Here is a 23,270-nt window from a genome sequence, read left to right as displayed (position 1 = left end):
GACGTGTGGCATTTCTATGACAGGAACATCTTAAAAAAAATAACAGTGAAATTTGTACACTCCATAAATATTTTATGGAGTTTTGTTCCCTTAAAGCACCCAAACGTTTGTATACGTTTCAATTAAATTACTATTGTGGTACCATAAGTTAAACAAAATGTTTTAAAACTTTTTTGCCTCCCAGTATTTTTTCGATAAGCCAGTTTTTATCGAGATGAGGCTTCTTTTTTAAAATGTTTACGTAAAAATTTTATGGGAATTTTGTTCTTTTCAACCGTCTAATTGTTAGTGTACGTTCCAGTTATATATTATTGCGGTACGATTAGTTAAACACAGAGAAGAGGATATATGACTTCTGATGAGGGGGAAAAGATCTCCGAAACCGGTATAGACTCTTTCTGCACTCTCCGATTTAACCAGACTATTATGCAGCTGCTGCATTTTCGTGTTGCAAAGAAATTGAAAATGTTTATACATTTTTAATTAATTTACTCTTCTGTAGGAGTATTAAGGAATCTTTCTTGTTTGAACTTTTACCATGATGAGAAGATGAGTTGTGAATTATTTAAAATTTTCTCATCTTAATTTCCTCGGCATCCTGTTTGATTTATAAATTTTGAAAATCTCAGGAGGTGTAACCAAATAAAGTATTCAACCTGTTGTCAATCTGGTAGTATGGGAACGATATTTATTTTCGTTTTCTGTGCTACTTCGATTGATAACTTACTTAAAAATTAGTTCTAAATTAGAAATTTACTATTTCAATGTAAAAGTCCACACATCAACAAATGCATGGCATAAAAATCCACATTATTTACGTATTTAGTTATGTTATTCACATAGCTATCTAGACAGCTTTTAATTATTTATGACAAAAAATTTAACGAAATCTGGCTAACGTGGCTATATTTCTTCTTCTTCTTAGCCTTCTATCGTCCACGTTTGGACATATACCTCTCCCAACTCCTTTCATCGGTCTCTATCCTGAGCAACATATTTCCAATTTGTTCCCGCTATTCTTTTAATATCATCAACCCATCTCATATAATATGTGGTCTTCCTCTTGGTCGTTTACTTTCGTAAGGTCTCCAATGTTGTATTGTTTATGTTTATCTATAGATATTAAAGAAATAGCATTATTTAAAACGTAATAAAAGTTTATGCATTAACCTCTTGATGGAAAGTATACCTAATTTCAAAATTTCACATTGTATTCTTCATAGTAAACCCTACATGATATAGTTGTTAATCAGGTTCTTAAGGAGCTTTGAAAAATATAAAAATATACAGAGTATTTTACTAAATTGCTTCAATGACTCGCAAAAAGCGCACATTTGAATTTAACATTTGGCAGTTCCCACTATCTTTCATGAATATATAAAATATGAACAAAAAAAAATTATTCCAGAAGTTGTTTCTACACTGTATATTTATGGCATGATTTTTCAATACAAAAGCTAAAATCTGAATATTAATAAAATTATATAAAAACCATAACATATACGTATTTAGCTTTAATTGAATATAATCACCTAGAAGTATTTAAAACAGAAATTATTGGATTTTTTTTTAATTTTTTCTTCCACTATCCAAATATATCATCCAAACTTTAAATAGAAGTATATTTTTATTTACACTTCGTTCTAAAATTCAACAAACATAAATAATAATTCTTGTTTCAGGTGCAAGAAAGCTGTTTGGAGGTTACCGAATCACACCTAGATATTGCAAGCCGAGCCGCCCACCTGCAGAACCTTTGGGTGGTCCAAATATATGTATGTTCAACCACGAATGTAGACAAAAGAATGGCCTAGTAGTTGGTGCGTGTATGGACGGTTTTCTCTTCGGAGCTTGCTGTCAACTTCCGCCGGGAGTTTCTGTTGGGGAATTTGTGGAAGAAGAATCTGTTTCTCCATATATAGTAGAAAATGGTATTTCAACTAGAAGACCCATTACGACCCCTTTGGATATAACTTCGCTTGGAGTTTCACAAATAGCCGAATCCTTACTCAACCCTGGAGTGCTTCCTACTGCCATGGATAATGAAGTAGTTCAAGTTAGTAGTAATCAACACTTTTCTACTGCTGGTGTGACACATCCAGAAGCACCAGACACTTTGCTAGTTAATCAACTAGAGAACGAAATCGACCCTGGCTACTTTATGCCTACTAGTCAACCTGTCGACGAAAAAAGAACAACTCTTAAAAATGACGAATATCAAAATACCCCTATCATAGCTATATCGATATCCAATGCACCTTTAGAGTACACCACGGTTTCTGGTTTCAGCAAACCAATCTTTAGACCAAAACCAATCAAGCCTAATGATAATAATTACGTTAGAATTCCTACTATCAATCATAATGCTCCAAAACCCAACAAAACACAAGAATATGATTCAATTGTAAATATATTACAGGTTATAAATGGCAATGCTACGCGAAGACCGACTCTAGCTACGCGAATACCACCAACAGAAGTTGTAATTACTTCTAGAAAACCACCTTCTACATCCTATGTTTTCAGTACTACCCTCCCACCAAGACGCACACAACCCACCAAAAAGAAATCCACTACAAAATCCACTAAGGTCCCTAACTCTTCTTTCTTTACTTCTACTAAAACAACATACGCCTATTCTCCTACTGCGTTCGTTACATCCATTAAACCTCCTTCTACATCATACGTGTATAGCTCTACTCCACCAAGACGTCCCCCAGCATCATCAACTATGACTTCACACATCGTGGGTCCAACATTTAGCGTTAGTTCAAGACCAGTCTCAAGTACATTCTCGACCCCAGCTCCTACTATAATAGTTTTAGGACCAGTAACCGATGAAATTGGCACAGAATATACAAAACCAAGTACATACCAACAGCAACAGTATCCCGTTACCTTGCAAAGACCTACTGCGTTGCCACAACGAAAACCAGCTACTGGTAAACCAGTTCACCACGTCACTATTAATCAGCATGTTACACAAAATTATTATAGTACAACGGAAAGACCTCTGCTTAACTCCTACGGTTCTAGTGAAAGACCCTCCCCAACTATTTTGATTACTCCAAAACCTAGTTCATCCTTCAGGCCGCAGGATTATTCAGACATTATTGAAGTGGGAACTATACCTTCAGCACCAGATGATGATAATATTAATTTCCCACCTGTAAGAAACCCCAACCTAAATATGTCCAACATTCACACGTTGAACGAAAATGATATCACTACACCAGTATTTATAGAGGATGAAGCATTAAATGCGAATGTAGAATCATTCGTAAATAAAATAATAGAAGGTTTACAAGAACCTTTCCACGGACTGAAAGATGTTGTTTACAACCGAAGAAATTCCACGATCTTATCAGTAGGTACCACTACAAAGAGTACCACAAAAAAACCTTTGAAACAAGGAAATGTCACTAAAAAACCAGTAATTACGACATTAAGACCAGCAGCTACTACTTTAAGGCCAGTAAACACAAGAATCACAACTACCTCGAGACCTGGAACTACTACAAGGCGACCTGGAAATAGAAAAACTACACAAATAGTTACAACTAAAAAGCCAGTCACTACTATTAAGAAGACAAAACCAACCAAGAAGCCCTTAACAACTACTCCAACGTTTATTGAACACTCTACAGACAATGTGGTCATTGATAGTGAAGATTACAGGACACGTGAGTAGTTACTTATTATTTTTTATTACATATATTTTTATGTTTCATGTATTTACGTCTTTTATCTTTGTGTTGCGTGGTTTGAGATTAAAATAATATTAAGGGAAAGACTGAGTTATATATGCCAATTTACAAACTACACTACTCAGAGGAAGAAGTTCTACAAATACAAGTTGTTGGATGCTTAATTGACTACGACATGTCATTGGTGTGTCTTCTAGGGTATCAAGTACATACTAGGGTAAGTACTTGTCCTCGGTGGTGAAACGGCGTCCTTAGAGGCTCTTTTTCTTGTATATTTGAGCAGTTCATGGTCTTCATCAAGCATCTTTTGCCGAGAACATGGATTTGGCGATGAATTGTAGTGATACTAGCTAATTAGTTAATGTATTCTGATGGATAGCCAAAACTTTTGGTCATAATGGTGTAAGTTTGTCATAAATTAAGCATTTCGTAGATGTTTGCCGAGTATTTTTGTTCGGTGGTAAGGTTTCCCCAATTTGCGTCTTAACGCTCCAAGGAGATTGGCCCATTGTCCCATTTAGGGTGTTTTTTATAGTTCCTAATTGAGAGCCTTAATAAATTTGACTCACGTATGGCGCAGATAATCTGAATTTAAGACTTTTATCCCTGTGGAGCACTTGTTGGTTATCGTCCTCATGATCGGTTGTGGATGATTTGGATACCTAAAGGAAATTACCTGTTCTAAATGTAAAAAAGTTGATTTTAGTCGTTTTTTGACAAAAGTTTTTTGAGGCGTTGTATATGGATTCCATTTGGGCAGGGGCTACTCAAGTTTCTGACGGTTTCTTCCTGTACTAGGGCGATTATCAGGTGGCAATTAATGTCTATGTAGGGGATAGAATAATAATTTATCTTTGATTGTCTGTAAGGTCTTCCTGAAGGAATAATATATTATAATAACATAAAAGTTGTTAGGGCCCGTACCGTAAAAGTTTTGAGGGCTCTATTTTATCTATGGTATTGTAAATCATTCATGTTTTTTTATTTGTTCATTTGGGATTTGATCAAGTCTGGATATTTGATAATTCTCTTCTTAGATAATCCATTTATACCAAAAATATTTTCTTCCATTTATACCACTTCCAGTTTTTCTTTTCTTTCTTCGTCATTTGCCAAGAGTCGGATCCATACGTCAAAATTGGTTCTAGGCCGACTTGTGAATTGTAATTTTTGTTCATAAACCAAAAAACTAAACTAATAAGACAACAAAGTAATGAGTTTCTTGTTTGTATCACATTTTTTCGGCTTAGTTGTATTTTCTGCTGAATTTCCCGTTTCGATGTACCTTCCTTCCCTATCACTGTCCCTAGGTACGTAAATTCTTTCCCTTTTTTTATATCTCTACTCGAGAGTGGTGGGTCTCATTATTCGTCCGTTATTCTAAGATATTCCGTTTTGTTAATGTTAATAATATAAAATATAATCACCTGATCACCTGCGAAGAAAAGATTTGTTATGTATTTATTTCCCAGTTATATTATCATTCCTGCACATTTTTTCCTCCAGTTGTTAAATGCTTCTTGAATGTAGATTTTGAATAGAGTTGGAGATAAAGACGGGAGAAGTTCAATACAATTGTTCAGAGCTCCAGCCAACAAAGTTAAAATTGCTGTGATGGTAGCCAACCTCCAATAGGAGAGGGTACTTCAAGAAGAAGAAGGATATAAAGAACATCTTTGCCTCAAACCTTTTGTGACAGGAATTGAATGGTACATTATTTACTGTTTTTGACTTGTATAAATAACATAATTTAAAATAAGCAACGCAAAAATGCTTAAGGAAGCATTCTTTGTGTAGGGGAGCGGGGGGATGGGAGCCACCTAAGGAAATATTTTTATTTAAACCATACTGGTAGTCTTTAAGCTAATTTAAAAATATGTTTATTAAGAGATTAAGAGTGCACAGTAGCGATCAACAGGTAGCAACAAACGCTGTCCAAGATTGCGAAAGTTCTGCAAACTTTCAAAAGTGAGGCAACAGTGCGTCGGTAACTCGACACTGACAGCATCTGACAGTGACGTTTATACTATCAAAAACAATAATTTTTATACACATAGACGCGAAATGTTGCCAAGCCAAGTTTATTTGAAGAAAGTGTATTTTTGTCTTTCTTAATTGCGGTACAGGCTCCTTTTTTCAATATTTTATTTAGTTATAGAGTAATTTCCACATACTAAAATATTTCTGGAATTGAGCTCTGTAGCGCCATTCTTTATTATATTACGAATATGTGTGCCAAATATCTCGACAAAATATTCAAAATTAGAGCCGCAATCTTGGAACGCGTTTGTTTCTACCTGTTGATCGCTACTGTTTGCTCTTAAGGTTTACATGCATAGTTTTGTTATATGAGACATTTTTTAAACAAAACTAATTATAATAGAATTTGTTTTAACAAATTTAAAAAAAAGGATTTGGCTCTCATTGCCCCATCATTTAGGTACTGGGAGCCACTAGTAGTTATTTTAATAGTAAAAGTAAAGATAATTTCTAACACAGGCCATAATATAATAAACTATATCTAAGGAAAATAATAAAAACAAGAACAAAAATGATAAAAAACTTTAATTCTGCATTTTGATTTTTTTAGGGGTTTTATCATTTTTTTGTTTGCTCTTTTTACTAATTGTTTGGTATTGCCGCATTGTACCACATCCTTGGTATTACACCAATTTTTTGTGTGTATTAAATATGCCGTATTTTGCACTTTACATTATGACTACCACCTTGGTAAAACCATTGTATTTACCATATTATAGCAATAGGAGGTGCATTTTTTTATTTAAAATGTTAAAAATAAAATAAAACAGCATAATTTAACAGAAAACCATGTGTGATGCAATGAAACTACATACTTTTACTAATTTATAGTGATCAACTAATTTGGGTCTAAGAACAACCAGTAATACTAACGGCATCAATAATTATCAGGTATCGCTAGAACAATATTTACACAGTTTCATTCAACTCCGGCGAACAATTTTAAAAGAACTGATTTAAATAATCGTAATACCTATGAACCATCACAACTTAAGAGATCAATCTTAGAGAGCGTTCAGAAGTTATATCAAGACATTCCAATCCCTTAAAATAAGGTGGTTCCCATTAATTACCCACTGGCTCTCAATACCCACATCTCCCCTATATTTGGTTTTAATTTTTTTTAAAAACACCCAAATGCTTTTAGTTTCGAATGAATTTATTTTAATTTCTGCGTAATATAATTTCATTTTGTCAAAATTTAAAAGATAATTTAATTTAAATTCTTAAGGCTATGGGTACATAATTCGCAAATATTTTACGTGTATCCCTACTTTTTCTGTCTTTACACGGCAAATTACGTGTAGTAAAATTCACACTGATATGGATATGTAAACATTACTTTTTTTTCTCTGATTCTGGCTTTGGTTTGGAACTAGAACCTTTAGCCACGTAATTGTATAACTTATCACTAAGTCAGGGGAGTAATGTGTAGTGTGTGTGTTGAGTAAGTGTCTTGTTACTTTGCAAAGTCGACGTCATTGTCTTTGCAAAGAGACGCTAATTGTTTCCGAACGTCTGCGGTCCCTCCGGTGAGTACCGATCCCACAAGGACAGAAACTATTTTTCATTTATTAATTTATAATAAATGAAAAATTTCTGACCCTGGTAGGATTCGAACTCCCGACCTTTGTAAACATTACTAGAATGTCATTCTACTTGAAAATGTCATCATTAATTTAAAGAGATGGGTATTGAATGTTCTTGGATAACTGTTATTTTTATAATTGCAAATTATTAATTCAGTTAATAAATGTGATAATTTTTTCACTAACTATGTATTCAGTGATTGTTATAATTTATTTGTACAACAAAGACTAATACTCAATCGAAAAAGAGAAAAAGTGTTAAAGTGATTTTTTAATAATATATTGTTATGGAACGCTTACAATTTTGAACATCTTTAACAACAAAATACTTGGATCACAGAATATATTATCCTGATGTATTCTCTGCTTGGATCTTCCACAAATAATACACAATAAATAACTTTTTATTAAGTTCACGTCTTAAATCAATTATTTATCAAATACATTATACAGAGAGCATGTAAAGGTTGGAATAAATTAATTTTCTCGAGAATGGACAATTTTGGAAAAAAATCCCGAAAGAGGTCAATTTTTATTTTTAAATTACGACTTTTTGTCATATATATCATACTAGTGACGTCACCCATCTGGGCGTGATGACGTCATCGATTATTTTTTTAAATGGTAATAGGGGTCGTGTGATAGCTCATTTGAAAAGTAATTTAATTATCTATGCAGTAATATAAACATTTACATAATTATTTATATAGGGTGTCCAAAAGAAATTGTTTTGAATTAAATTTATTGACATAAAAAGAAGGATGAATGTAATTTATTTAGTTCAAAATACATTTTACTGTTCTCAGAAAACAGAAAAAATGTTTATTTGGAAAATAATCATTCCTTTTCGCTTAAATCAAATGTTCAAACTGTTAAGAGGAAGGTGGGTAGCGGCTTTAATATTGAGTTTATGCAAAAAACAATATTTATTTGTCAAATAAACATCATTTCCTGTTTTTTCTGACAGCAGTAAAATGTATTTTAAGTTAAATATATTACACAAATTCTTCTTTTTGTCAATAAATTTAATTCAAAAAAAAATTTTTTTGGACACCCTGTATAAATAATTAGTTAATGTTTATATTACTGAATAGAGAATTGAATTACCTTGCAAATAAGCTATCACACTACCCCTATTCTCATTTAAAAAAATTATAGATGACGTCATCACGTACAGATAGGTGACGTCACTAGTATGATACATATGTCAAAAAGTCGCAATTTAAAAATAAAAATTGACCTGTTTTGGGATTTTTCACCAAAATCGTCCATTCTCGAGAAAATGAATTTATTCCAACCTTTACGTGCTCACTGTATATCAATAATATTTAATCAATAACTCAACATATTCCCGATGCAATGCCAAATATTTAAAATTGTCACTGATTGTCAGTGTCTGACTGACAATATATGCTGACAATATTATATTCGGCTGAGTGCGTTGTAAGACAAAGATAGATTTGGAAAATATTACCACGGCATTGTGTTTATTTTTTTCGAATCCTGAAAAAACCAATAAATATTTTTGAAAAATTTAAACGCAGAATGAAAGACTAAATTATTACCGAGGGCCAAAAATCCCTTAGAATAAATAAAAAGTTTATTTTGAATGATATATTTGAAATTAAAATCACACTAAATTTTCTCTTAATTTTTCACCCCTGTAACTTATTAAAATAAACATTATAGAAGTTCTCAGGGACTTTCGGCCCTCGCTAATAACGTGATCTTTCATTCTGCGTTTACATTTTTCAAAAATACTTATTAGTTTTCTCAGGATTCGAAAAAAATTAATCCCCATTTGAATAGCATTGCAGCCGAAAATACGTACCGATCCTCTTAACATAAAGAACGTTAAACATGCAAATCTAACAAAGTTTTTGAATAATAATTTGTATATGCTCGCACAACATTGTTACAGCTTGATGACACTGGCTTGACATACTTAAAATTTAATTGTTAATTTCCTTGTGAGATAATAAATTTCAAGTTGTACACGGCTGAAGACTTTGAAGAGTATGAGTGTTATGCAGATGAGAAGCGGTCTGTCTTTGGCACATACTCCCTATATACTGGATGGTAGTAAGAACTGCATATTGTTCTGCAGCAAATCAGTTCCTGTATAGTAGCAATCGCAAATGAAAAGAAAATGTTTCCATATTGGTTGATATCGAGTCAAATTGCTCTGTGCAGGAATGAAAACACCTGATGGTGAAAAATATTCAATTTGAGACTACAACTTGTACACCAACATACGAACGAGCACACTCTACATATCTAGTTCACAAGCTGGCTCTTGTGAATTAAGTCATCCTAAGACTTATAATTTTCATGAACTCCAGTAAAACCAAAACCTAGCTTTATTTGTAAGTAATAATCTCTTTCTCTCTAGGAATAATGACTTTTCTGTGGTAACAAAATATGACTTTTTGTTAAGTGAATCCTTCTTTGAGTATTCCTTAGTTTATAATAAAAATCTAAATTTTTACATTATTTGCATTTGAAGATCACCTGACTCTACCGTGGAACTATTTTTTCAGAACCTGCTAAATTTGTTAGATGACCTGCCTCATAAAAGCAGAAAAATTCTATGCGGTGATTTTAACATTAATTATGCTGCTGCTTGTGCTACCCAAGTGTCCCTGGCCAACATATTTGAATCGTATGGTCTCTCAATGCACATTAATCCTCCTACAAGGATTACAAAAACTACATCTAACATAATCGATTATATTGTCTCTGATTTCTCACCCCTTGATGTCTGCTCTACAGTTATTAATGCGGGACTATCTGAACATGAAGCAGTGTATACGAAGTTTAACATCTTCAGCAAACCCTCCTAAAAAGCCCGACGTTTAGGTAGGATTTTTTCCACCCAGAATTTTCGTAAATTCCAAAATTTATGCTTAACTTCTGAGTGGCACTTTCCTTCTATGGACGTGGACTATAATTTCAGTGTTTTTCTAGATAAGCTTCTCCGCATATTTAATAAGGCTTTTCCTTTAATCCCTATTAAGCCAAAACACCGGAAACCTTGGGTTACGAAAGGTATTCGCATATCAGCCAAAAATATGCGTTCACTACTGTACATCAAGAAATTTACTACCAATGTTTCTGTCACTGAATATATCACGAAGTACAGGACAACATATCTAAAACTTGTCAAGTCAGCTAAAGAAGCCTATTTTCAAAATCGTCTGGGAAGCTCTAAAACTGTTGCAACAGAAACTTTGTCCATAATAAACGATCTTCGAAATAAAACTCACACAGCTCAATCATTTTCCCTTCCAAATCCTGAAAGTCTAAACGACTACTTCGTTAATGTGAGTAAAAATATAACATCAACTATTTTGCCGCAACAAGATCCCATTTCCTATCTCCCTAAATGAAGAAAGGTCTCGAATTCATTCTTTTTAAGACCAGTCGATAACTCTGAACTGATCCAAACAATCAATAGTATCAAAAGCAAATCATCCTGTAGTACTGATCAGATCCGGAATTTTGTTCGAATGAAATTTGTTCAAAGAAATTTATTCGACTGAAATTTATTCGAATATATATTGTTCGAACAGAAAGTTGTTCGAAAGAAAGTAGTTCGAAAGGAAATTGGTTCGAAAATAAATTATTCGAGGAATTCGTATCTAGGGAATGGTCTACGTGATTAATACTTAATGACTTAGGTAATCTCTAATATCCCTATTGCAATTAGACAGGTAGGAATTTTATTTTATAAATAAATTATTCGAGGAATTCGTATCTAGGGAATGGTCTACGTGATTAATACTTAATGACTTAGGTAATCTCTAATATCCCTATTGCAATTAGACAGGTATGAATTTTATTTTATTAATGACATTTAAGATTAATGACATTTGTGATTTAAAATGGCTGCGAAATTTTTTAAAAGTTCGAAAGGCAAAGATATGCTTAGTTTTCACGGATATTTATACGTACAGGACAAAAGTTGTGATACCAAAGTTTACTGGAAGTGTACAAATTTTAAGAAGTTCTCTTGTAAAGGTCGAGCAATTCAAAGACGACCAGAAGAAGTGAAAGAAACTGGTGAACATAATCATGCTGGTGAAGCTGCCGTGATTACTGCGAAAGAGGCATACAGTAATATGAAGGAAGCTGCAGTTAGAACTCGAGACACACCTCACTACATTATTTCAAATTCGTCTTGTCAACTACATTTTGCAGCAAGCTCCCAGCTACCTTCAATAGAAAGCATGAAAAGGACTATTCGAAACGTTAGATTAAAGAAGAATAGCGAACCAACGCTTCCAAAGACACGCGCCGAAATACAATTTCCGGATGAGTACCGAAAAACCGACAATGGAGAAGACTTCCTCTTATTTGATAGTGGTATGATTGACTTGAGAATTTTATTGTTTACAACACGACGAAATTTACAACTCCTAGTAAATTGCGAGCATTGGTACGCTGATGGCACGTTCAAAACGGTACCATTATTATTTGAGCAATTGTATACAATTCATGGAATAAATGAATGCGTAGCAATTCCATTGGTATATGCACTGTTGCCGAATAAAACTGAAGCCGTGTATCGTGAAATTTTAAATGTAGTTAAGCGGCTAGAACCTCGAGTGAATCCAACTTCTTTTATGATTGACTTCGAACCTGCCATGATAAAAGCTATTGGAGCAGAGTTTCCACAAACCAGGTTACGTGGTTGTTTTTTCCACTTTTGTCAATGCATATATCGACGAATTCAAGAAGAGGGATTAAAACGGACATACGATAATAATATAGACTTTGCTCTAAAAATTAGGATGCTGTCGGCTTTGGCATTTGTTCCTTCAAGAGAAGTTATAAATTTTTTCGAAGCATTGATCGATAATGAAGAATTTCCCGAAGAAGCTCAGCAAGTGGTAGACTACTTCGAGGATACTTGGATAGGTCGTCCAGATCGCAGAAATCGGCGTCGCCAACCACGTTTCCCCATTTCTATGTGGAACTGCTACGATTCTGTGTTAGATGGTCTTCCAAAGACCAATAATTCCATAGAGGGATGGCACCGTGGATTTCAGGGGCAAGTAGGAGCTGAACATCCAACAATTTGGAAATTGATCGAAGCAATAAAAAGGGAACAAGCTATAAATAATGTGCGAATCGAACAAATAGTTGCTGGTCACGGCATACATCAACAAAAGAAGAAATATAAAGACAGTGCAGCACGTCTGTTAAATGTAGTAAATGGTTTTGATGTAAGAGTTGACACTATAACCTATTTACGTGGAGTTGCCCATAATATTTCGTTGTAAGTACGATTGTATATTTTAATATATGTAATAACAGGATGTAATAACATATGTAAATAATAATAATTTTGAAAATATATATTTTTGCAATTCGAGTACCCACTTTAATTATAGCTATTAAAATTTCTGCAGTTCAAGTGCGCCCAAACTTTTCAACCCTTAAAAACGGTATCCGGAATTTTATTCGAATTAAATTTGTTCGAACAAATTTATATTCTAACAAATTTCTTTTCGAACAAATAACATTCGAACAAATTTCCGTCGAATAAATTTCTTCGAACAAATTACATTCGAACAATTTTCCGAGATTCAGTACTGATAGACTATCTATAAAAATTTTCCCTAATCTCACAGAAAATGTGTTGGAAATCCTCGTCTCTCTAATTAATGATTCCTTCGAAAAAGGTAAATTTACAGGGTGCCTAAAGACAGCCATTATTATTCCTCTTCATAAGGGTGGTGAAAAATCTGATGCCTGCAACTATAGACCTATTGCCTTACTACCAGTGCTCTACAAAAATTATTGAGAGACTCATTAAAACTAGACTTATGTACTTTATCGTTGATAACAACATTTTATCACAAAATCAGTTCGGCTTTTTAACAAATAATTGTACCACTGATGCCACGTTTTCTGTACTACATGAGGTTTACCAAGCACTAAACAATAATCTTTATACTGCCACTGTTTTCTGCGACTGTGCCAAAGCTTTTGATTGTGTAAATCACGACATCTTGATTACAAAACTAAATTTCTATGGAATTCGAGGTATTTCTTTATATTGGTTCCAATCCTATTTGAATAATAGGAAACAACTAGTTAAAGCAAATGATACTGACTCTAGTCTCAAAAACATTGTATGTGGAGTACCACAAGGTTCAGTATTGGGTCCTCTTCTGTTCCTTATCTTTATAAAATACAATACTAATTTAAAAATCGATGGGAAAATTTTTCTTTTTGCTGATGATACCAGTATCACTTGGAGCAACTCAATATTGCATCTCTTCATGAAACTATAACTTCGGATTTACTGACGATAAAGACCTGGTCTGACTCTAATTTACTCTCTTTTAACGTAAATAAAACAGTAGCATTATCCTATAAAGGAGCTTTTCAACCTTTGCCTCTTAATAACAGCCAGATCAGTACCGCTGATTCTGTAAAATTTCTTGATGTTTTTTTAGACAGCAACCTCAAATGGTCCCTTCATATCGATTCGTTAAGTAAGAAACTCGCCTCAGCTTGCTATGCAATAACATCTGTCTCAAGGGAACTCAATTTAGCATCTTCTAAAATAACATATTTTTCGTTGTTCGAGTCTCATCTTCGATATGGTCTTCCTTTTTGGGGTTCTAGTAGAGCTGCTCAATTTGATGTTATTTTTAAATTGCAAAAAAGAGCAATAAGATATCTGTTTTGCCTCAGAAGATCTACACATTGCAGAAGTTACTTCAGAGATCACGGAATTTTAACACTTCCATCTTTGTATATTCTAGAAACGGTTTGTTTGATTCGTAAACACCTTTATGTGTTTCCAGCAAAACCCAATCATCTTTACTCCACCAGAAATTCAATCTTTGACATTTATTTACCGATTCCATCCACCGAGTTAGTAAAGAAATCTATATTATTTTCCGCAAAGAAACTGTATAACCATCTCCCGTTACAACTTAAATCTGCAACACCTTTCCCAAAGTTCCGTAAAATGACAAAAGCCTATCTATCTAAAAGACCATACTATTAAATAGAAGAATTTCTTAATGAATAACTAAGAAAATTGGGTTTCATACGCAGTTGCATAAACTTGTCAGTTCCTTATGTATAGTATGTTCAATTTGCAATTTATATAAATTTTGCAATAAATTGTTTTTGTCTTGGCTTTTATATCTTATATTATACTGTACATATATTGACGATTTATCTAATTTTAGTAAATTGTACTTGTTGTTATTTGTTATTGATATTATGTTTTCTTTTGACTGTATGTAAGCTTTGTCCAAAAAATTGTAAAAATTTTCAGTGGCAATAAAGTATATTTCTATTCTATTATATTCTATTCTATTCTAATAAACAACAACAACAACAAGTACTACTACTACTTGTCGGTTTATAACGTTCTCCGCCGGTTTCCGACTTCGAATCGCCACTTCGTTCGTTTGTTCCATAATAGGTCCTCTTCTATGGCCCTCTCTCTCAGCTCTTTATTTATTCCTTCGCTCCAACTTTTTCTCGGTCTACCTCGTTTTCTCTTTCCTTCTGATTGCCATTTTAGTATTTCCTGTGGTGTTGGTTGTTTATCCATTCTTTGTATATATCCGAACCAGATAAGTTGTTTTGTCGATAAGTCATCGATGATTATTCGTTTGATTCCCATTATTTCTCTAATGTGTTCATTAGTAATCCTTTCTCTTCGAGATTTTCCTGCTCTTCTCCAAAAATCAATTTCCGTTGCTCTCAGAGTTGCCAGTGTTCTTTCTTTCAGTAGCCATACCTCACAGCTGTATAAAGTGATTCTTTTCACTATAGTCTCATATATCCTCTTTTTATTTTCTTTGCTGATGGATTGGTCCCATAAAATGCTGCTTAATATTGTGATGGCTTTTCTACCTGACGTATTTCTCTCTTTTAAGGCTTTGTCTAATGTTCCATCGTGAGAAATATTGCTACCGAGGTACTTGTAGTCATAGTACTCCAGGGTAATAAGCTAGAAATAGACCATATTCGGGATGCTCAAAGATCCAGGTAGCTGACTACTTTTTTAGTTATTGTAGACCTATAGGAAGAAAACCTACCTGTTTCCTGCCTAGAGTTCGCGTCCGTTTTTTAATTATTAACAATTTAGTGCAAAAATCGCCATTTTTTCAATTTTTTTGCACCCCATTCAAAAGCTAAATAGTTAACATAAAATTACAAAAGTCAGTTTTTTTGGAACATTGAAAAACCTTCAAAATGCCGATTTTTGAAAGTTAAAAAGTTAATTTGTTGCTACGCAAACTTTGAGACCGATCCATTATATAACTACATATACTATTACTGTAATAACTAAGAGTTATTCTAATTCACAAAGAAAAAGAAATGTTTTTCCTGTAGTTGGCTGTATACCATCAATCACAAAATTGGAAAAAAATCCTTTGTAAAAGGTATAAAATTTTTTTATTAAAAATCCCTTTAAAGGGCTACATCACAACAAAACGTTTTCGATTTTTTTTTATAAAATCATCATCAGTGTTAAGATAAACTTGATGCTAGCTGAGCCACAAAAGAAAAATATTAGGGTAAACACCATTTAAATATCACATTGATGCGTTATAAGTGCATACTTTGAAAAATTGCCTTGTGATGGTTACATGGCAACTGGGATAATGCCCTATGTAAAATATTTTTTTGCCATTAAGTCGTCGGTATGTAAACAAGTAAATTTTGGATCCCACGTGTTGGGATATACATTACCTTAGGGCATTATCCCAGTTGCCATGTAACCATCACAAGGCAATTTTTCAAAGTATGCACTTATAAAGCATCAATGTGATATTTAAAGGGTGTTTACCCTAATATTTATTGTCTCTTGTGGCTCAGCTAGCATCAAGTTTATCTTAAAACTGATGATGATTTTATAAAAAAAAATCGAAAACGTTTTGTTGTGATGTAGCCCTTTAAAGGGATTTTTAATAAAAAAATTTTATACCTTTTACAAAGGATTTTTTTCCAAATTTATTCTAATTGTTTATCCCAGAGACCTTTATTTTGCAATACCATACGACAGAAAATAATGAAGATAGTGCAATTCTGCGTATGCCAAATGAAAGTGGAAAACTATCATACTATCGTTATTAATCATAGAAAAAGTTAAGGTATACTATAATAAATAAACTATCTTCAATAAATAATTACCTAATAAAAATCATTTATTTATTAAAGTGTACTTTAACTTTTTATATGATCATTAATGATACTATGATTAAAAATATAGATTTTTGTAAAAAAATATTTTTCAAGAATTGTTTTAACAAATTAGACTGTTTATTAATTAATACATTTATAAACAAATTGCATATTTGTAATGTACGTAGAAATTACATACAAATTAAAAAAAGGAAGATCAAAATCTATTGAGTTGATCCGGAGATAAAGAAAATTATATTCCTTTGAAATTGCTTTTTCGATATTTTAACTCGGTGGATTTGTAGGTTCCCCTTAGTTAACGTTTGAACTACATTTTTGAAAAATCGTAGAGGGTGCCTTGAAGGTACAATGTTTGTGCAAATTTATTAAGAAAAAATACAAAATCCCATTATTTAAAATGGCATTAATGAAATTCCTTAATTAATATAAACAAATTAGCTGTGAATTAAAAAAACATATGGCTAACTTGGTCCCAAATGAATCCGGGCTAAATTTTTTATTTGAAAATTCGTGTTAAAATACTATCTTTTCGAATATATAAAAATATTGTTTCTACGGAAAACATTTTTAAAGTTATTCTAAATGTTTATAAACTACAAAATTTCAAAAATTTGGAATTAGCATTTTTGACTATATTAATTATTATTTTTATCTTTTTTTAATACGTTTTGATACTATAGCTCTTCTACTTTCATTTGGCATACTCAGAATTGCCATATCTTCATTATTTTCTGTCTTATCTTATTGCAAAATAAAGGTCTCTGCGATAAACAAATAGAATAACACTTAAACTAATTAATGGATCGGTCTCAAATTTTGAAGGTTTGTTAAGTACGCCAATACCCAACTTTGGGTGAAAGTGAAACAATAAAGTTTTAAGGTACTATTAGTAAAACTTATTAACAAATAACGATTTTCATTTATTTTGCAGTTTGCGTAGCAACAAACTAACTTTTTAACTTTCAAAAATCGGCATTTTGAAGGTTTTTCAATGTTCTAAAAAACTAAATTTTGTAATTTTATGTCAATTATTTAGCTTTTGAATGGGGTGCAAAAAATCTAAAAAATCGCTATTTTTGCACTAAATTAGTAATAATTAATAAACGGACGCGAACCCTAGGCAGGAAACAGGTAGGTTTTCTTCCTATAGGTCTACAATAACCAAAAAAGTAGTCAGCTACCTGGATCTTTGAGTGTGCCGAGGAAATCCTTATTACTCTGGACTATAGCAGTATTTTATCGTGGTGTTGTCGTCTAATCTGAGATCTTTTTATTCCCCTCCAATGCATAAGTATTCGGTTTTCTATTTATTTACTTCTAGGCCCCATATAGCCTACTTTTCAAGTAATTTTCGTGGCGTATATTTTAAATCGTCATAATCTTGAGCCATTATTTCTTGATCCTCTGCGAAGTTAAGAGCATATTATATACCATAGTGTTGGTGAGTGGTATCCCCACTGTTCTATATTTTGTTTCCATCTTTTTAAAGCACTTTCGAGGTATATTTTAAATAAAATCCGTGCTTTTGTTTTTGTTATTTGTTGATTGTATAGCACTTTGCCGGCTTTTATTAATTATATATTAATATTCGTGCTTTCCATAGATTGCCACAGCTTCTTCAGTGAAACGCTGTCGTAGGTTTTCTGTAGGTCGACAAACAACATATATGAATTTCTTGATTCCGTGCAATATTTTTTCTATTATATGGGTTAAGAGGAAAATGTGGTCAATAGTGGATTGACCCGTACGAAATCCTACCTGTTCTTCTGCTTCATAATCTAAGCATGCTCTCTCGATTCGATTCTTCAAAGCCTTTCCATATATTCGACTCATACTGTAGCTCCGGTTACAGCTATTCCTCTGTAATTTTCACAATTTTTTTATCAATTTCCGAAGTGGAAATCGAAACGTTAAACTTTTTTTGGTAAAAATGTCATGTTCGCTTAACTGTGGCTAATACATGGTAGTTTACATTGGTTTACATATAAACACAATCTTTAATGGTAGATAACTCTTCTTCCTCTTCTTCCTTCTTTTATGTAGGCATTAAAGCCTGTTTCTTCTTCAATATTATCCTCCTAAATTGTTTAAGTTATCGCACCATCTTTTTCTTGGTCTGCCAATACTTCTTCGTCCATTTGGTGACTTGTCTCGTGCTATTCGTACTATTCTATCCTCTGTCATTCTACTAATGTGTTCGTTACACTCCTGTTTCCGTTTTGTCACCCATCCATTTATGTATTCTACATTGCATGATCTTCTTGTGTTTTCGCTTCTCTCCCTATCCAACAGACTTTTCCCTGATATTCGTCGGAGTATTTTCTTCTCTGTTGTTCCTAGTAGTCGTCTCGTTTTAGATGTGTCAGTTCTCGTCTTCGCCGTGTATATAAGTCTAATTGCTGTTTATAGATTCTTGCTTTTGTGTCTTGTCTTAGGTGTTTGTTCTTCCAGATTTTGTCATTGCGAGATCTCGCCGCTTTACTTGCTTTTAAGCTTTGTTGTCGTACTTCCTCTTCAACATCTCCGTAACTGGTTATATCTATTCCCAGATACCTAAGCCTTGCTTCCTAGCCCGATCAGGTAAAAGATCAAAATTTTACGAAAACCTCCAAAAAAATAAAGGAAGGATGAAAATTTGGGAATAGGTAGTTGAAATTGTCTATTATTATATAAGAAAAAGTTTACAATTCTATATCCCCTCCATTTTACAAAAATTGGAAAATAAAAGGTGAAACAGTTTTTCTCGGTGGTGAAAAAATATACGTTCAAAATAAGTCCGGAATTAGTTGAAATTGTCTATTATTATATAAGAAAAAGTTTACAATTCTATATCCCCTCCATTTTACAAAAATTGGAAAATAAAAGGTGAAACAGTTTTTCTCGGTGGTGAAAAAATATACGTTCAAAATAAGTCCGGAATTGGATAAAATGACTAATTCTAAGTAACTTTTGTTCTATAGAGTTTTTTTACTAAGTCAATACTTTTCGAGTTTTTTGCGAGTGAATGTGTTCATTTTTAACCAAAAAAAATGTTTTTGGACGGTTTTTCGGAGATAACTCAAAAAGTAAGTATTTTAGCGAAAAAAATATTCTTAGTAAAAATATAGCTTATAAAAAATTGAAAAAAAAAATGGTGTATTCGTGAGGTCTGCAGACCCGGTAGAAGCAGAGTTGTAGCTAATGAAATGTAGGTTCTTTTTCGTCAAATTCCAAAACGAATATTTCAATGTGAAATAACCAAAAAACGGTGCATTTTTCGGGAAAAAATAAATTACAACTTTTTTACAATGTTTAAAAAAGGTTTATTTTTGTTTTTAAAAAAAAACTTTTATCATTAAAAGTAAGTAAGTTACGCTCAAAATATTGTTGGTCCCTTTTATTTTTTGGTAAAAAATGGCGAAAATCACCCCTTAAATAGCTTCTCAAATAAAATTAATCGTTACCGCTTCACAAGTTACTTTACTTATGTATTGTATAAGTTTCATTGGTTCAAAGTGCTCAGTTTTGAAAAAAAATTGGGTTTAAAATAAAACATTTTTTTTTTATTTTTAAAGAAGTCGTAATTGTTTATGGAATTAACTTAAAAAAAAATAGGAATACCCAAAATCTCAAAGAGTAATAAAATGTACGTTTTGCTTTTCTGAATATTTTTGATTTTTTGTTTCCTTGTTAGACAAAAATTGGTTATGCTATGGCTGTTTAAAATTTGCCTAAACTCGTGATTAGTTACTCGTTCAAGCCATTCTAACTACAGCTTTTTCAAAACGAAGCACTTTGAATAGATGAAACTTACAGATCATATAAATAATACATAGACAAAGTAACTTGTGAAATGGTAATATTAAATTTATATGTGATGCTAATTAGGGGGTTATTTTCGCGATTTTTTTACCAAAAATAAAAGGGGCCGATAATATTTTGAGCGTAATTCACTTACTTTTAATATTACAAAAAACAAAAATAAACATTTTTAAAACACTTTAAAAAAGTTAAAATGAATTTTCCCCTAAAAGTGCTCCGTTTTTTGGGTTATTTCACATTGAAATATTCGATTTGGAATTTGACGAAGAAGAACCTACTTTTCATTAGCTGCAACTCTGCTTCCTCTGCTTCTACTGGATCTACAGACCTCATGTATACACCATTTTTTTCAATTTTTTATGGGCTATAATTTTGCTAAGAATATTTTTTTCGCTAACATACTTACTTTTTGAGTTATCTCCGAAAAACCATCCAAAAACATGTTTTATTTTGTTAAACATGAACATATTCACTCGCAAATAATTCAAAAAGTATTGACTTAGTGAAAAAAACTCTATAGAAGAAAAGTTGTTTAGAATTGGTCATTTCATCCAATTTCGGTCTTATTTTGAATGTATTTTTTTCATCTTCGAGAGGGGGTATTCCCCTCCATTTTTGTAAAATGGAGGGTATGTAGAATTGTAAACTTTTTCTTATATAATAATAGACAATTTCAACTACCTATTCCCAAATTTTCATCTTTCCTTTATTTTTTTTGGGTCAGATTGTTCTTTTATCGGGCTATCCTGCTTTATTATGACTGGAGTTAACTCTTCTGAACATTTTACAAATAACTTTCTTTCTTTGACCAGTGACCTTTTACCATTACCTATATTTAAGCAGCATGTATATATAACACCGGTTTATAGCGTCCTGTGCCTTTCGGTTCCTATTTTCCAATCGCGTCTATCTGTCCAATATCCTGTTCGTAGATCTCTCAGACATTACTTTCAGAATTCTACTTATCCAGGTAGTTTTCAGTCTACCCCTTTTGCTTCTCTCCGGAGGTTACCATTCCATTGCGTGAGCGGCCGTGGGTAACGGCATAAACGCTGGCCTCATACGCCAGTAGATGTGGGTTCGATCCCTGCCAAAGACAAACCATTTTCAATTCCAATAATGACACGAGCCATCTCACCGTGCCTCGGAGAGTACGTTAAGCCGTCAGTCCCCCTGGGCTAGTGTACATCGACACTAGATACTTGAAACAGGGTTAAAGATGTAATTGGCGCTGGAACTATCCGAAAGGATCTCCCCGGCAAAAATGCCATACGATATTATTATTACCATTCCATTATCAGTTTTGATAGTCGATGTTCCTCCAATTTTTGTATATGGGCGTACCAACTTGTTTTTCTTGGACTTATTTTATTATGTTTGTTTTCCTATTCATAATATCTCGTATTCGTTCAGTGGTTATGTGTGAGGAGACTCTAGAGCTGCAGGCCGATCTTCGCCAGAAATCCATTTCCAGTGCGAGCCACTTCTGTTTTGTTCAGTTATTCAGTTGCCAGGTTTCGCATCCATAGAGTACCAAGCTTTTAAAGAAGCTAAAGTAGTGAGTTCAAAGCTCCTATTACCTTCTTTCAGAAGTATTACCAGAGAACGGCAGTTCTCGTCAGTGGCGCACACACACCCCCCTACACGCGACACTATATTTTATATACACGAAATTTTCGATTTTATAAATCTGACTGAATTGAAAATTAAGCCAACTCCCATCTTAAACTTCAGGAAAAGACTCACCCATTCATATGTCAATCATCCATTTTGGTCCAAGGGTGTGGATTTTACGGCCCTTCCTATTTAGAGTCTGTTTTTCGTTCTCATCTCCAAAACTCCCAAAAACTTCAAAAATTTAAGTCCGACCTTTGCGGCTTCCAATAGTACTGATCATTGCCTTTCCAACGCATGTCTAATTTTGAAAATCGGTTATACCATTCAAAAGTTACCGAGCTCAGAAATATGACTCAATTTCTATTTAAAAAGGGAAAATGTTGGTGGATATGTATGTGTGTGGAAAAGTTAAACGGATCTAAATTTTCTTTTCTGTGTTTAAAGAGAGGGTCAAAACTGATTCAGAACCGGTGTAGTTTTTAAATTGTGACCAACCATAAGTTAGCTATAGGACTTGGTAGGTACAAAATGGCATATTTTTTGGGGGTATATATCTTCGGTTCAAGAAGAGACAGGAGAACCGCAAATACACCAAATCAATAGAGTTGAGTTATGCTTTCAAATGGTGTCTAAGCCGCCAGGATAAGATATACACACAGCTCAGTATAGCCGAAAAACTGAAAAACAAACTTTGAAAATTTTGGTTTTTCGACAATTACTCAAAATTTCAACTTACGAATTGCGCCAATAACTGAGCATTTGTAAAAGGACTCTACACGAATTTAACGGTGTATACCTCATATCCGGGAAAATTCGAATTTTTAAGTTATAGTCTTCATAAGTATGATCAAATCTATTTCGTATGGGAAAAAACGGTTTTTCAAGCTCAATAATTCCTGTAATAGCTTTAGTTATCATACTTGACCTAAGATGCATCAGATACTACTTGTCAATACGTTTCAAACTCATGTTTAGTGACCAAAATCGGTTAAGCCCTTTAGAAGTTATTAAGCTACAAAAGTATAATCCAATTAACGATTATTCCCGAAATGGTTTATGTAGTTGTAGTGGTTACGACGCTAAATTTGACGTCCACATTTAAAGTATACAGTCCAGTGTCATAAATATTAGATCATTTTTATCCTGGGAAATCACCACCCGATCATCAGCAAAATGCAGGGTGTATAGTGTTGAGTTATCGTTTAGCTGTATCCCCATGCCAGAACATGATTTCCGCCACTTATTCAGGTCCTCGTTAATTTAGATTTTAAACAGTGTTGGCGATAAGCTGCATCCCTTTCGTACTCCATTATTCACCATGAAACTATCG

At 33.1% G+C, this 23,270-nt stretch overlaps 1 protein-coding gene across 1 annotated transcript in view; it reads left to right on the top strand.

Annotated features, from left to right (window-relative positions):
• The window catches only part of LOC114335697 (serine protease filzig), a 379,563-nt gene that overhangs the window by 304,442 nt on the left and 51,851 nt on the right, over positions 1 to 23,270 (top strand). Inside the window, exon 2 of the mRNA XM_028285979.2 lies at positions 1,683 to 3,683. Within this exon, the coding sequence (XP_028141780.1) occupies positions 1,683 to 3,683 (2,001 nt within the window). The remainder of the gene's footprint in view (positions 1 to 1,682; positions 3,684 to 23,270) is intronic.

Source organism: Diabrotica virgifera, chromosome 6 (genome assembly GCF_917563875.1).
Source record: "Diabrotica virgifera virgifera chromosome 6, PGI_DIABVI_V3a".
NCBI lineage: Eukaryota > Metazoa > Arthropoda > Insecta > Coleoptera > Chrysomelidae > Diabrotica > Diabrotica virgifera.
The sequence above is the reverse complement of the archived record's forward strand: the minus strand, read 5'-3'. Positions and strand labels throughout refer to the sequence as shown.